The following is a 15269-nucleotide window of genomic DNA, read 5'->3' as shown; positions in this document are numbered from 1 at the left end:
CTACCCAATAAAACAGGGGGAACACTAATGATCGAATAAAATGTAAATCAGTTAGGCCTTGTTTGCTCGTACTTCAGATTAAGTAAAAAAAAGACCGAAGCAAAAGCTCACCATGATCCACATTATTCTCATTTGCACTCCCACAAATTTGTACCAGTGCAAATAAAATTGCATTGTAAATAAATGGAATCTTATTGGCAGCCAGCTCACAAAATTTAGTATGAAATTTAGATTTTAGTCATAATACCAGCAACTACAAAGAAGCGTACAAACAATAAGTTCAGAAACTCAGAGAACCATACTACAAAATTATTATTTTTGGAGCAAAACAAGAAGACTAGTTAAATGTACTCTAATAAAGGATTTGAGAAGTAAGAATCAAAAGGGTGGAGGTGGACCGGGAGGTCCAGGAGGCCCATAACCAAATGGACTGCAACAGCAACCACAAACAGCTTCCAACAACCAACAGCAGCACAGAATTTTCAAACTGAGAAGGAAAAAGAAACACACGGAAGAGCCCAAATATCAGAATATTATATTGTGTGGTTAGAAGCTTTCTGTGAGTAAAAGAAGAAATGAAGGAGACAGAGAAAGCATTGAATATTGACTTCTGGGATTTACAGATCTGCCAAACAGCCGCTGCAGCAACAGCATTCTCCCGGTGGAGGTGCCCAGGGAACTCCAGGCCCTGGCCCTTCACGAAACATGTTTCTTCAGAGAGAGAGAGAGATGAAGTGCTGAATTGACAGTTAGAGAATTAATATAAGCAGAGAATGGATGAATTGCACTTACTAGTCCTACTAGAACTGACCAGTGAACCTTGTTGGTTGTCTCACTCAGCTGTTGACTCCACCACCTAACATTCTTCAACAGAGGACCTGACGGTCTTGGTTGTTGAATTGTAAATGAACTTGATTTTGAGGCCCATTCATAATGGGCCCGCCGGCCAGGTGTGTTTGTCGAATTTTGGAAGCCCAAGCCTTGCTTATACTTGTCTGGCCCAAACTACAATGAGTCGTAGTCAAACTCCTCCTGGAGTGGAGGACCAGTGCCTTGGAAGGCTAAACAACTCTTGCACACCTGTTAGCGCTGCTTGGATCTGACTTCTGGGAAAGATTTGCTAAATGCCAAATTACAAGTTTGGTAGAGAGAATGAGAATTGATCCAAAAATTTAACAAGTTTGAGTTTGGAAGAAAACCCGTTTCACCCATAAAAGATTTGGATCAGGGCTAGATACCAAATAACAAGTCTGGTAGAAACATTACACATAGAGGGCCCAGAATGGGAATTGATCCAATAATTTAAAATGTTTGGGCTTGAAAGAAAACCCATTACACACAGCCAAATAACAAGCCTGAACAAATCACTAGAATTTGATTGGTTTGAGACCGGTTACACCCAGCCAAATAACTACAAGCCTGAACAAATCACTCAGTTGTTCACAGAACACTTGTGTTATTTCAATCATGTCAAGATTGAGATCTGTTTCTTAAGAAGGTTTTAGCCCAAGATCGTTTGCCCCGTTTTCAGTGTAAGCTGTTTAATGTTTTCTCTACTTGGATGGTTAATATCAACTATAGAAGGTTTCCATATATGGAAGGGCATAGAGATGATATGGACGGAGGGTGACCTAGCCAACCAGGTCGGTGGGCTAATTGGTGGCCCAATCCAAGGTGGTTGCCTGACATATGGGGTCTACCCAAAGGGGGTTTCTTATTAACAGATCTCATTGGTGTACCTAAATACTATGCTTTTATCCTCTGGCCAAACTGGCTGGTTGGATTAATTGATCCATCACTGAGTCCATTATAGGTCTATTTCACCAGCGAGCTACACGTATGTAAAAACTGATGTAGGGTGATTTGGCCCGATTTCGTAGCACAGGGACACGTGGACATGACCTGGCATAAGTGATAACTCGGCACAACAGCCTGAACACAACTCAGCGTGACAAGCTCGCTGAGGCCCGGCCGAACGACTCGGTAAATGTGGCAACTCACCGGGAGACAAGGCCCAGCTCACCCCAAGCCCTAAGGGTGGAGTGCCCCGAGCTCCCTCCGTGCAAGGGGACCCAAGCTCCCCTTGAGACCCGAGCTCCCCCCAAAGGGTTTCGAGCTCTTCCTTCCTAAGAAGGGAACACCCCGACTTTCGGCTAAGTGTCCCGAGGTAGAAACACCTCGGAACAACACCATCGACACTCCTGTTTATACTTGCTTAAGGCTCGCCTCCAATGTGAGCACCTCGGTGTACCTCGACACCTTGGTGCAAGGAAATTTGGCCCAAGGTAGTTCGGTGCAAAGTAGCTCGGCAACCTGCAGGGAAGATCCACCTAGCATCCGTACCTTCCGGATCTGGTGGCAGTGCCCACGTCTCTTGCCAGGTGGCGGCGTGCCTACCATCTCTGAAAAGCATAGCATGCCTGACGAGTCCGTACCCTGCAGTGGCTGCCTGCACCCGCCACCTCAGCCCTGGCAGTAACGGCTATGGCAGTGGCGATTGCGCCTGATGTGACAGAGCTTCGATATAAGAGGACCCCGACCCTCGCGAAGCAAAGGTATTGAAGTTAGCACTTTCAGCACTCTTAACTCTCTCTGTGTTTTCTTTGAGTTTTCTTAGAGCTCTAACTTAGCCATTGGAGTATTCCCGTCGAAAGAGCTCTCTGGGAATCCTTCACGTTCCTCTCCGTTTCAGGTGCCGTCTGTCACAGCTAGGAGCCAAGTTTCAGCCAGCTAGGAGTGCCCAGATCATGCTACATCATTTGATGCAGTCTGTGGGAACGCTTCAAAGGCATTCCTCTAAGTTCTATGCAACTTTCTCCAAAGAACTCATCAGCATCACTGACACCCATGGCTTCCTCCAGCAACGCCGGACGCCGAAACACCCCTGAGGAACAACCCCAGTTTCTCACTGTCTGCATTGGACAGTTTACCGTCCCACTCTCTATGGACGGGGTTCCCAGTCAGAATGTGCCTCAGACAATGGCACCCGTGACTGTTCCACTTCCCTCTACAGTCAGAACAACCTTCGCTAGCCCACCATCCCCCCTTCGGTGGCCAGCCAAGGTTAGCTTGAGGAACTGATGCAGTGCATGCGAGCCATACAGGCTTAGATGCAATAGTTTCAGCAGCTCCAGTTTCACCAGCTACAAGTGTTGCACCAGGTTTCCCAATACCAGTATCAGCAACAGTTTCCTTCACTCCCTCCTCAGCATCCAGCTGCACAGCCAACCAAGCTCCACCGCCGAAGCGAACTTCCTTCCCGCCGAGGAGAGACCTCGGTATCGTCTCATGGGAGAAAGGAGAGACCACCTACCCCCGCCTCACGGCCTACAGTTAGGTCGGGGGCTTCCCAACCAGTTAGGCCCATATCACCTCAGCGTTCGCAGTTAGAACCCCCACTTGCCAAAAACTGGTTTGAGGTGCTGGCCGATGACCTGGGACAAGGTCCCTCTGTTCACAGCTACCAATGGCAGTTCAAGCCTTTCCCTAGGCCCATCAAGCTCAGTAATACCGAGGCCAGTAGCACCAACGCCGAGCCAGCCAAGAAGCAGCGAAGGCGTCGCCAAGCTCGCCGAACTGCCACCTGCAATCTGCCCGAACTCAGAGGCAAGGAAAAGGTAAGCTTGGGTGAGGTAAAAGCTACTCCGCTTCTTTTAGTTCCTTCCCCTTTGTCACTAGAGCTCCTTGTTGTCCCCATGCCAAAGGACTTCAAGCTCCCACAGCAGGGGAAGCAGAGTAAGGATGCTCCCAAATCCAACAAGCAAGCAAAAAAGAACAGAATCCCTCGACTGCACCTCAACTACAGCAAAAAAGAACAGAATCCCTCGACTGCACCTCAATTGTCGGAGGATCAATTGTCACGGGTTGCACCTCAACTGCAACTCAGACATCAGCTCGTGAGACCGCTAGGAAAGAACAGAATCCCTCGAAGCGGCCAAGGATGAAGGAACCGATCTTCTTAATAGAGGACGATGCACGAGGGGTCCATTATACCCATGATGACACGCTCGTCATAAAGATAAAGATCAACAACTTCAAGGTCAGGCGTGTCCTCGTCGACTTGGGCAGCTCGGCGGATATTCTCTTCAAAGCAGCCTTCGATCAACTTCAGCTCTAGGAAGGCGACTTGAAGCCCGCAAACACTCCACTAGTGGGGTTCAGCGGAGAGGAGGCCAAGCCTTTAGGGAGAATCACTGTACTTGTGGAGGTCGGCACCTGGCCTAGCGTGGTAAGGCTCAACCATGAGTTCCTGGTGGTCATGACTCCCTCCCTGTACAACACAATAGTAGGTCGGCCCATCACCCACACCTTACGAGTAGTGGTCTCCACTTACTACCTGGCGATGAAGTTCCCTACAAACTTCGGGGTCGGGGTGACATGAGGCGATCAGCTTGAGTCCCGCAAGTGCTATATAGTTGCCCTCAAAGGAAAAGCTAAGGTAGCAGACGACCTCGAGCTAGAGCGACCCGCGGAGCGAGCCGCACCCATCGAAGAGACCATCTCTATCCCGACTTTGACAGAGGATCAAGCTCGGGTTCTTCAAATTGGCGCTTCTATTGAGGAGCCTCTGTGGTCTCAACTGGTAAGTTTCTTACTTGAAAATTTGGATATTTTTGCATAGTCTGCGGTAGAAATGCCCGGCATAGACCCTAGCATCATAACTCATAAGCTTAATACTGATCCTATAGTTTGGCCTGTTAGACAGAAGAAACGCAACCTAGCCCCAAAGCGATGGAGGGCAGTCAACGAGGAGGTTGGGAAGCTCCTTGCAGCCATTTTATCAAGGAAGTCCATTACCCTAGCTGGGTGGCCAACCCCGTTCTGGTGAAAAAGGCTAACGGTAAATGGCGCATGTGCGTCGACTACACCGACCTGAACCGAGCTTGTCCAAAGGACTACTTCCCACTTCTTAGGATCAACCGTCTAGTGGACGCGACCTCGGGGCATGAGTTGCTGAGCTTCTTGGATGCCTATTCAGGCTAAAATCAGATCAGGATGGACCCAGCTAATGAAGAGAAAATTGCCTTCATAACCGAGCTCGGCCTGTACTATTACAAGGTCATGCCCTTCGGGTTGAAAAACGCTGGGGCCACTTTTCAAATGCTTGTAAATAAACTATTGGAGCCATTAATTGGCAGAAAAATAGAGTGTTATGTAGACGACATGGTCGTCAAAACCCAATTTTCACATGATTTAATACAAGATTTACATTAAGTTTTTGAAATTCTGCGTAGATTTAGTATGAAATTGAACCCAAACAAGTGTGTCTTCGGTGTCACCTCGAGTAAATTCCTAGGGTACATCGTCAACCGGTGCGGCATTGAAGCTAACTTGGACAAAATTAAAGCCATCCTAGAAATGAGACCACCCCGGAAACTGAAGGAGGTTCAGAAGTTAAACATCCGGTTAGCCGCTCTGAGCCGCTTCATGTCCAAGTCAGTAGATCGCTACCTGCACTTCTTTAAGGCCATAAAAGGCAAAGGCTTTGAATGGACTGAAAAGTTCCAGCTCGCGTTCAAAGAGCTCAAAAGGCACCTCGCTAGCATCCCAGTCTTAACCCGATCCGAAGAAGGTGATGTTTTAGAGCTATACCTCTCGACAAGTGACGAGGTGGTCATCTCGATACTAATAAGAAAAGTAGATCGGGTCCAATGACCCATTTATTATGTTAGTAAAGTGTTGCAGGGAGCAGAGACAAGGTACCCAGAGATAGAAAAGTTAGCCTATGCACTGGTCATAGCAGCCCGAAAGCTCCGTTCATACTTCCAAGTTCACACCATCGTTGTCCTTACCAACAAACCTCTGAGGCAAGTCTTTCTCAAGCACGAGGCCTCGGGTAGGTTGACAAAGTGGGCCATCGAGCTCAACGAGTATGAACTCCAGTACAAGCTGCGAACTTCTATCAAGGTCCAAGCCTTAGCAGATTTCATCGCAAAATGCACATTTAGCTCCGAAGTCCCCAAGTCGATCGAACACGAGGCCCATAGTGCGGGTGAGCCCAGGGTTCCTAGACCGATTGAGCTCGAGCGCAATGAAGTAGCAACCAGCACGGCATCTCTCCTAGTCAAGCCAAGCGTGAACTGGGACGAAGAGCCCTGAATCCTTCACGTAGATGGCTCGTCAAACCAGTAGGGCAGCAGAGCTGGGATCGTTCTCTACGGGCCAAGTGGTGTGAAACTGGAGTATGCACTGCGCTTTAAGTTCGCGGCATCCACAACGAAGTAGAGTATGAGGCGCTACTAGCCGGGCTGGATCTGGCAAAGGAAGTGAAAGCCAAGCACATTATCGTCTGTAGTGATTCCCAGCTCGTGGTCAACCAAGTTACGAGTGAATATGAAGCTCGCGAACCAACCATGGTAGCTTACTTAACCAAAGTGAGAGAGGCCCTGCTCAACTTCCAGTCACACTTCATCCGGCAAATCCCGATATCAGAGAACGCCGATGCCCTATCCCGGTTAACCAGCACTAGTGATAACACCATGAGAACCGTGTATATAGAGAACTTGCCTCGGCCTAGCATTCTCAAGGGGGCAGAGGAGGTCGCTTCCGTCGTTCAAGCAGAGCCTAGCTAGATTGATCCGCTCGCGAGCTTCCTGCTACACGGGATCCTCCCACAGATCGTAATGCCACCAGGAGGGTAGAGCGTCAAGCAGCCAAATACGTCATGATTAGACCTGTTCATGGGCCGGGCCGGGCACGGGCCGGGCTTTGACTCTTTATTAACAAAAAACTGTTAGGCCCGAGCCCAAGCCCAACCCGACAAATGGGCTGAAACATGGGCCCGAGCCCGGCCTTGATAAAAAGCCCGAAGCCCGACCTAATAAAAGAATTTCAAAACTTTCCCTACTCAAATGGACATTTTTTATTTTAATTTAGATGTTTTCCCCTATTTAAATGAACGATGAGCCTACAAGTGAATCAATGACCTTTTCAAATCAAAAAATTTATTCAAATAGACATCACATAGGGTTTTTACTTAGTTTTAACTATAGGTCGGGTCGGGTTTACTTAGGTTTAACTATAGGTCAGGTCAGGCCAGGCTATTTTGGCAAAGCCCGAGCCCGACTCGAATTTTATGTGGGTCGGGCTTTTTGGCCCGAGGTTAAGCCCACGAGCCAAAAAGCCTATTCAAGCCCGTCCGGGGGTCGGGTCGGCCCACCCGACCCATGAATAGGTCTAGTCATGATAGATGAATGATTGTACCGAATATCCTACATGCTCCCCTATTTGCGTTGCCTGCAGTGGACACTTGTAGACCAGTTCATGGGCCAGGCAGCCCGATGGGCTGGCCCAGCCCCCAGATGGGCTTGAACAAGTATATGGGCCCACAGACTTAACCTCGGGCCAAAAAGCCTGGCCCGAAATAAATTCAAGCCAGGCTCGGGATTTGCCAAAATAGCCCAGCTCGAGCCCGGCCCAGCCCGACCTATACTTAAACCTAAATAAAACCCCTAGTCGAGACATCTATGCCTCTTCCCATTCTTTTTTTCAGCCAACCCTTCATCTCCAATCTCCAATTCTCCACATCCTTCACACTCCATAGTTCTCATCCTCACACTCTCAGGCAGTCACAACCGGCGAGGTGGCGAACGTTCACCGGTGCAACAACTCCGACGGCGGCGGTGAGCTCTCTCTCTCTCATACGCGAACTGATCAATTGATCATTGTCAAAATCGCAGGTCAAGCTCGTAGCTCACAGACCACAGTCACCGATTCACGGTGAACTCTCTCTCTCCATAGTTCTCATCCTCACACTCTCAAGCAGTCACAACCGGCGAGGTGGCGAACGTTCACCGGTGCAACAACTCCGGCAGCGGCGGTGAGCTCTCTCTCTCTCTCTCCCTCTCTCTCTCTCTCTCTCTCTCTCTCTCTCTCTCTCTCTCTCTCGCTCTCTCTCTCTCTCTCATACGCGAACTGATCAAGTGATCATTGTCAAAATCGCAGGTCAAGCTCGTAGCTCACAGACCACAGTCACCGATTCACGGTGAACTCTCCGGCGAATACAATCACTGGCGGCGACGGTGAGTCCTCTTTACCATTTTATTCTATAACAATCTTTAGTATTTACTATTTTTATAACTGTTGGTCCTGCTGAAAAGAACAAGGCAGAACCGCAGAAGTGGCTTGTTTCTTCTCTCTGTCTAGGAACAATTAATATACAGAAATAATCAAATAATATTAAACAACAAAATAAGAGAAATTTTGTAACTTGTAAGCCATAAAAGAGGGATGGGTGAGAACTGAGAACTGAGAACTTGTTAGTGCTTGAAGCAGAAACGTCAAGAGACTCAGGACACGGTGGAGATGATGTCATGATAAACCCCACTCTAATTAAGCCCTCTCTCGTTGCTGTGGTGGAACTTGGAAGGGTTATCATCAAATCTTTGAATAACAAAGATAAAAACGAAAAAAAAAATAATAGAAAAGTAATTAAAGATGAAACACAAAAAGGAATGGGGACCAAAGCAACCCATGCGTGTACCAGAAAAGGTCCAAAACTCCTCTCTCCAAACTTCCAAACTAAAGCAAATTGGAACACAGGAAGGAGAGAAAAACATTAACTATACTGACCCAATAAGGTAAAAGGGAGTCCGCACTAAGGAAAGAAGAAGAAGAAGGGCTGAACAGAAGCGGAGACAATAGAACTGTCGTGTGCACTGATTAGCTTTATTCATGTTTTCTATTTAAATAAAAAAAATATATATGGGCTTGTGGGTGTGTGGTAGCCAATTGGTCACTTGTAAAAGTTTGTGTGCTTTGATCTACAAATCTATGGGCCCAAAACTGTTCTTCACCCCCCATTAACCTAATGGGGCATGGACATGATTGGTTTTTTTCACAGAAGGGCATATATCTATATTGTTGTCCTTAAGAGCTGAATTGTTTGGATTAATCGGACTGAGACTATGAACCACGTTAGAGTTCACAGTTAGAAGCAGGACGGCATATAGAGCATCTTCTAAACCCATTTAATTTGACCTATCCCATTCCCATGTTTGTCCCGACCCTCTGCAGGGCACGGTCCAAATAGGGAGACTAAACCAGCCCAAAAGAAAAAGAGCATTTGAGTTATGGGTACGGATGAATTTTGACATTTTTTTTCTACATTTCATAGTTTGGAAAGATCAGCAAAGAAGGCATATGCGAGAAAGAGGACTGTGACACAAAAATTGAAAAGATTTTGACAATGTTTGAGCTTACCTACCCTGTGCCTCAGCTCCTCTCCCCCACAAAAGAAGGGATTAGAACCACCGACTACCTGGGAATCAATATAGTTTCATTCAGTTCTCAGATACCAATAAAACGAACTTCCTAGAAAGGCAGAAACTTTTACAGAGGATGAAAAGGAAAGGTTTCTTGCCAACACAGGAAGGAATTTTCAAGTAAATTACTTTATAACTGTTGGTCCTGCTGAAAAGAACAAGGCAGAAGTGCCTTGTTTCTTCTCTCTGTCTAGTCGATGCACCGACTACCTGGGAATCAATATAGTTTCATTCAATTCTCAGATACCAATAAAACGAACTTCCTGGAAAGGCAGAATTTATATTGAATTTATATTCTTTTTTAATGTAAATAAGTTCTGATTTATATTGATTATTGAATTCAGAATTTATATTGAATTTATATTCTTTTTTAATGTAAATAAATCCTGATTTATATTGATTATTGAATTCAGAATTTATATTCTTTTTTAATGTAAATAAATTCTGATTTATATTGATTATTGAATTCAGAATTTATACTGAATTTATATTCTTTTTTAATGTAAATAAATTCTGATTTATATTGATCATTGAATTCAGAATTTATATTGAATTTATATTCTTTTTTAATGTAAATAAATTCTGATTTATATTGATTATTGAATTCAGAATTTATATTGGATAATCTGCAATTGGTTTTTTTTTTTTGCAGATTCAGAAATTATATTCTTTTTTAATGTAAACAAATTGTAGAAATTTCTTTTAGTTTTTTATTTAATATATGCTTGTCTTATTGATAAAATTAGAATTCATTATGCAGGTTATTTCATATTTAATAATTACTGTCATGTCAATGGCAAGTGAAAATGTGACTGCTGGAGTAGATATAGTTGATGATGACTATCAAGAGTTTGACCAGACTTCCACTAAGAAAAGATTGACATCTAAGGTGTGGGAAGAAATGGAAAAGATTAATTCAGAAAAGGCACAATGTAAGCACTGCATGAAAATATTACAAGGTAAGTTAAGTAATGGAACTACTCACTTGAAGCGTCATTTAGAGCGTTGCCCTAGACATAGAATTCAGGATATTAGACAGTACAAAGTAACTACTCAATCAAACACTGATGGGAGTACTTTGAAAAACTACAAGTTTGATCAACAAGAGTCTCGTAGGGCATTATCAATTTTTCTTGTATGTGGAAAACACCATTTTACTACTGTTGAAGAACCTGGTTTTAGATTCTCTGTTCAATCTATAAATCCTGAATTTAAAAATGTGATTAGGCATACTTCTAAAAGAGATATCATGTCTAATTATGTGAAAGAGAGAGAGGGTGTGAAAAGTGATTTGTCTAGTACACTTGGTCGGATTTGTTTAACTTTCGATAATTGGAGAACCGAGCACACTGATGATGATTTCATGTGTATAATTGCTCATTAGATTGACAACAATTGGAAGTTACAGAAAAGAATTATTCGCTTTAAAGCTTTGGCACCTCATTTTGGTGGACTGTCTTTAGCAAATGAGGTGGCCATGTGCTTAAGCGAATGGAATATTGATAAAAAAAATTTTAACATCACATTAGATAATGCTAGTTACAATGATGTGATGGCTAACTCTTTAAAATTGAGATCTTCAATACATAAATCTTTGGTGTGTGGTGGTGATTTTTTCAAAGTTCGTTGTTGTAGCCATATTTTGAATCTTATTGTGCAAGCTGGTTTGAATATTGTTGATGATGTTGTTTGTAAGATTCGAGATGGTGTGAAAAATATAAAGAAATCATCTACCCAAAAGGATAGATTTTATGAACTTGATGAAAAAAGTTTTCACTTAAACATAACTAGAAGATTGAGGTTAGATATGTGTGTGAGATGAAATTCAATTTATTTGATACTTGAACATGCCATTTATTATAAGCAAGTCTTACAACATTGGGAGCAAAGGGATAATATTTTTAAAATATTTATGCTTTCGGAAGAAGAATGGAGAAAAGTGGATAAACTTCACAAGTTCTTAAAGGTTTTGTATGATGTTACTTGCATGTTTTCTGCCACTAAGTACCCTACTTCAAACATTTACTTCAAGGGAATGTGGATGATTCATAGACATTTGATATTAGTGAGTAAGAAACCGCATAATTTTATGACTGACATGGTTAGAAAACTGAATGAGAAATTACATAAATATTGGGCTGAATATAGTATGATTTTGTCTTGTACTGCTGTGTTGGATCCTCGTTGCAAGATTAGGTTAGTGGAGTATTGTTTTGATAAACTTTATGGGGATGAAGCTGAAGAACATGTTAATGCTATAACTAAAACTCTCCATGATTTGTTTAATGAATACAAAGAAAAATTTTCCTCCACCTCCTTTATTGGATCTTCTAGTCAATTTGACATGAGTGAGAGAAATGATGATAGTGATGGGTTTGAGGATTATAAGCAATTTTTTAATTCAAAAAAATAGATTCAAAGTGAAAAAAAACTCAATTAGACCTTTACTTGGAGGAACAAAACCTTGATATCAAAGTAGATGTTGATGTTTTGGAGTATTGGAATAAGAGTTCACTTATGTATCCTGAATTAGCATCAATGGCTCAAGATATTTTGGCTATTCCTATTTCCACAGTTGCATCCGAATCTGCATTTAGCATTAGAAAGAAGGTGATCAATCCTTGGAGAAGTTCACTTAAGTCCAATACAATTCAAGCTTTGGTTTGTCTTGAAGATTGGCTTCATGCACAAGGCCTTGTATTAGGTAATTTTTTTTATTTATTGTTTATTAAAATATATGATTCATTGAATTTTTTGTAATAGATTTTTCAATTATATGCAGGGGGGTCAAGCTTGTTAGGGGCTTTTTCAGGATCAAGCTTATTAGAAGAGGATGGAGAATCAAATAGTAGTGATGATGATGATGAAACTGTTGAACTTGATGATATGTTTTAGGTATTATAATAACATATATTTCCATTATTTATTTGTCATTTGACATGATAACAAATTACATATGTGACATGGGTACTGAATTTATCTCTTATTTTCTTTTGTAGGATGGCTTGGAACTTGGAAGTTGGAATGTTCAATCTTGTTGGTGAATTCAAAAATGAATGGAGATGGCTAGAAGCCTAGAACATGTTTTATTTGATATGGTCATATGCGCAATGAAGTCTTTTATTTTATTTTTTAGAATGGCTTGGAACTTGAGAATTGGAATATTCCATCTGTTGGTGAATTCAAGAATGGATGGAGAATATGTTTTATGGATTTTGTTTGTTTTATTCAGATTATTTTTTTATGACTTTGGAGGAACATGAACTTGAAATTATGAATTTAGTTTTAGTGCGTAATGCTATTTGTAGGAATATGAACCTATATGATTTGATCTTATGTGTTTTATTTCAGGTTTGCCTTGGTTGTATAGAAACAACAGGGAATATATTAAACAACCTTAAAGAAGGTTGTTGATTGAATTGATTCACTTGATTGTAAGAAAAAAAGAATGAACTTAAAATGGGTTATGTGATGCCCATTTGAATAATTTTTTTGATTTAAGAATGTAAAACTGTGTTTATTTAAATAGGGGAAAATATCTGAATTAAAATAGATAATGTAGGAAAATTTTAAATTTCTTTTATTAGGTCAGGCCCGGGCTCTGCTCGGGCTTCAGGCTTTTTGTCAGGGTCGGGCTCAGGCTCAGGCCTATCATTTTTCCGTTAATGAAGACTAAAAGCCTGGCCCAGCCCATGAACAGGTCTAGACACTTGGGGGCAGAGCCCTTGCTCAGAAAGCACTATGACAGGGGTATTACTGACCAACGATGAAGGCAGACGCGACCGAGCTCGTCAAAAAATGCGAAAAGTGTCAAAAGCATGCCAACATCCACACTGCCCTGCCGCCGACCTAAAATACCTCAATAGCCCGTGGCCATTTGCACAATGGGGGATCGACTTACTCGGGCCATTCCCACCAGCAATAGGGCAAAGAAGGTTCCTAGTAGTGGCAGTTGACTACTTCACCAAGTCAGTCGAGGCTGAACCCCTCACAACAATCACAACCCGGAATGTGCATAACTTATTTTGAAAGAACATAGTGTGTCGTTTCGGACTACCTCGAGTATTGATCTCCGACAACAGTAAGTAGTTCAAAGACATCAAATTCCAAAACCGATGCCAAGACATGGGAATTCAGCAGAACTTTACCTCAGTGGCGCACCCTCAGGCAAACGGTCAGGCGGAAGTCTCGAACAGAGCTATCCTCCACAGACTAAAGGCATGCCTAGACCGAGCTAAGGGACTATGGGCAGACGAGCTGCCCAGCATATTCTGGGCTTATCATACCACGGTAAAGACCGCTACAGGAGAGACCCCCTTCAACCTCACCTACGGCACCGAAGCAGTAATTCCAGCCGAGATCGAAGTTCCCTCACTGAGACTAGAAGCGTATGATGACAAAGCAAATGAAGATGAGCTACGTACCAACCTCGACTTACTTGATGAAGTACGGGACCTCGCATACATCAGGACCGCGGCCTACCAACAAAGGGTAGCTCGGTACTATAACACCAGGGTCAGGAAGTGGACTCTCCACGTCAGCGACCTAGTTCTCCATAAGGTTATGGTGCCTGAGCCTAGTGTTGGTAAGCTCGGTCCGAACTGGGAAGGACCCTACCGAGTAAAACGAGTACCCGGGGAAGTAACATATGAGCTCGAAACCCTAGAAGGGAAACAAGTACCTCGGGCATGGAATATTGTCAACCTAAGGCAGTATTACCTATAAATAACTGAGTAAACAACGAGTCACTCCTACAGCTTAAGGGCCAAAATGCCGAACTAACAAACTTCGGCCAATAACCTAGCCGCCTCTATGACACAAGAGAACTCCAAGAGTGGCTGAAGCCACTCCCCCCACCTCGGCCAAGGGGCTAAAATACCGAGTTGACCAAGGAGTTCGGCACCACAGTGCATAATATGTCAAGGATGCAAGCAGATCGGTATGGATTCCGCGATGCTTTGTTCACCTCGGTGTACACCCAGAAGACAATTCGGGCATATGCCTTACAATGTTAGTCACCTCGGTGTACGTCATGAAAACCACCCCCGCGAGGCACTAGGAGACAGCTCGGGGTGGAAACGGTTGAGAAACCCTACTTCGTGCACTTAACTACGATAGCTCAGACAAAACAACTACTTTGGCGAGTAACAACACTTGGCAAAGAAAAAAGCTAATTTCATTAACAAATAGTTATGTACAATGAGCGTTGATGGTGCACAATCCGGTCGGTCCTCTAATCAGTCAAGTGCACCGCCTCCATGTACGGCCTCCTGGGCATCAGGTACGGTTGTTCAGTCAGGCAACTTAGAGTCGAAGTGGTGTGCAAGGTGAAATCTTGAGTTTAGACAGAAGTATGGCCCGAATTGCCCCTGGGTGGACAGTTTGGGTTTTTTTCCTTTTGTGCTCAGGACCTCGAAGGGAGAGCTTGGGTTCCTCCTTGGGGAGCTCAGGGCTCTTTAGCTCGGAGCTCGGGTCGTAGGTTCCTCTCGAGGGAGCTCAAGACTTTTTAGCTCAGAGCTCGAGTTGTGGGCCTGCTACCGTGTCGAGCTGGTGCTTCTGCCAGGTCACTCTCAGTTGCTTCCATGTGTCGCGTGGCCAAGGCGTCGGGTCAAATCTCCCTCCATCAATTGCCCCCCACTCCCCATGCCCGGGGTCCTGACCCGACATGGGGAGTTCACGGGATGACGGGTGGATTTCCTCGGGACACTTTGGCATTGGGTTGGAACTTCTCCGGTCTGACCTGCTTGTGTTCTTGGCTAAATCGGGACAGCTTTGTTCGGCCAGCGGTCAATCCCGAGTTGCGTGTAGCTCATGCGCGTAAACGATTTCAAATTTTTGAACATAAACAACGTGCGCCAAAGTGTCTTTTCCTCAGGGAGTGCGCAATTGATTTCGCGGGGAGCCATTGGATAGTTTCGATCTTGGCCATTGATGTGCGGGTACAGTGGCTATAAATAGTGAGGGTGCCCCTTGTCACTTTCCGCCGTCATCCTTCAGCATTTGTTC

General features: G+C 44.0%; 1 protein-coding gene and 1 long non-coding RNA gene across 2 annotated transcripts; one reads left to right on the top strand and one right to left on the bottom strand.

Annotated features, from left to right (window-relative positions):
• Nucleotides 1–275: 275 nt before the first annotated feature.
• LOC148843110 (uncharacterized) lies at nucleotides 276–747 on the bottom strand. The gene is made up of 2 exons (XR_016102788.1): nucleotides 609–747; nucleotides 276–487 (listed from the first exon to the last, which is right to left on the bottom strand). It is a non-coding gene; the product is annotated as an uncharacterized LOC148843110 (long non-coding RNA).
• A 1737-nt stretch (nucleotides 748–2484) lies between these two features.
• On the top strand, nucleotides 2485–12158 carry LOC148843109 (zinc finger BED domain-containing protein RICESLEEPER 1-like). The gene is made up of 7 exons (XM_088959371.1): nucleotides 2485–2555; nucleotides 2769–3063; nucleotides 10024–10482; nucleotides 10648–10969; nucleotides 11189–11636; nucleotides 11693–11967; nucleotides 12046–12158. The coding sequence occupies exons 1-7, from the start codon at nucleotides 2485–2487 to the stop codon at nucleotides 12156–12158; spliced, it is 1983 nt and encodes a 660-aa protein (XP_088815497.1).
• The last annotated feature ends 3111 nt before the right edge of the window (nucleotides 12159–15269 follow it).

The sequence above is a fragment of the Nelumbo lutea genome, chromosome 8 (assembly GCF_056320005.1).
Source record: "Nelumbo lutea isolate HS-2025 chromosome 8, American lotus-T2T, whole genome shotgun sequence".
In the NCBI taxonomy this organism is placed as follows: Eukaryota; Viridiplantae; Streptophyta; class Magnoliopsida; order Proteales; family Nelumbonaceae; genus Nelumbo; species Nelumbo lutea.
Note: the sequence above shows the minus strand (reverse complement) of the source record. Positions and strands in the feature narration are given on the sequence as shown.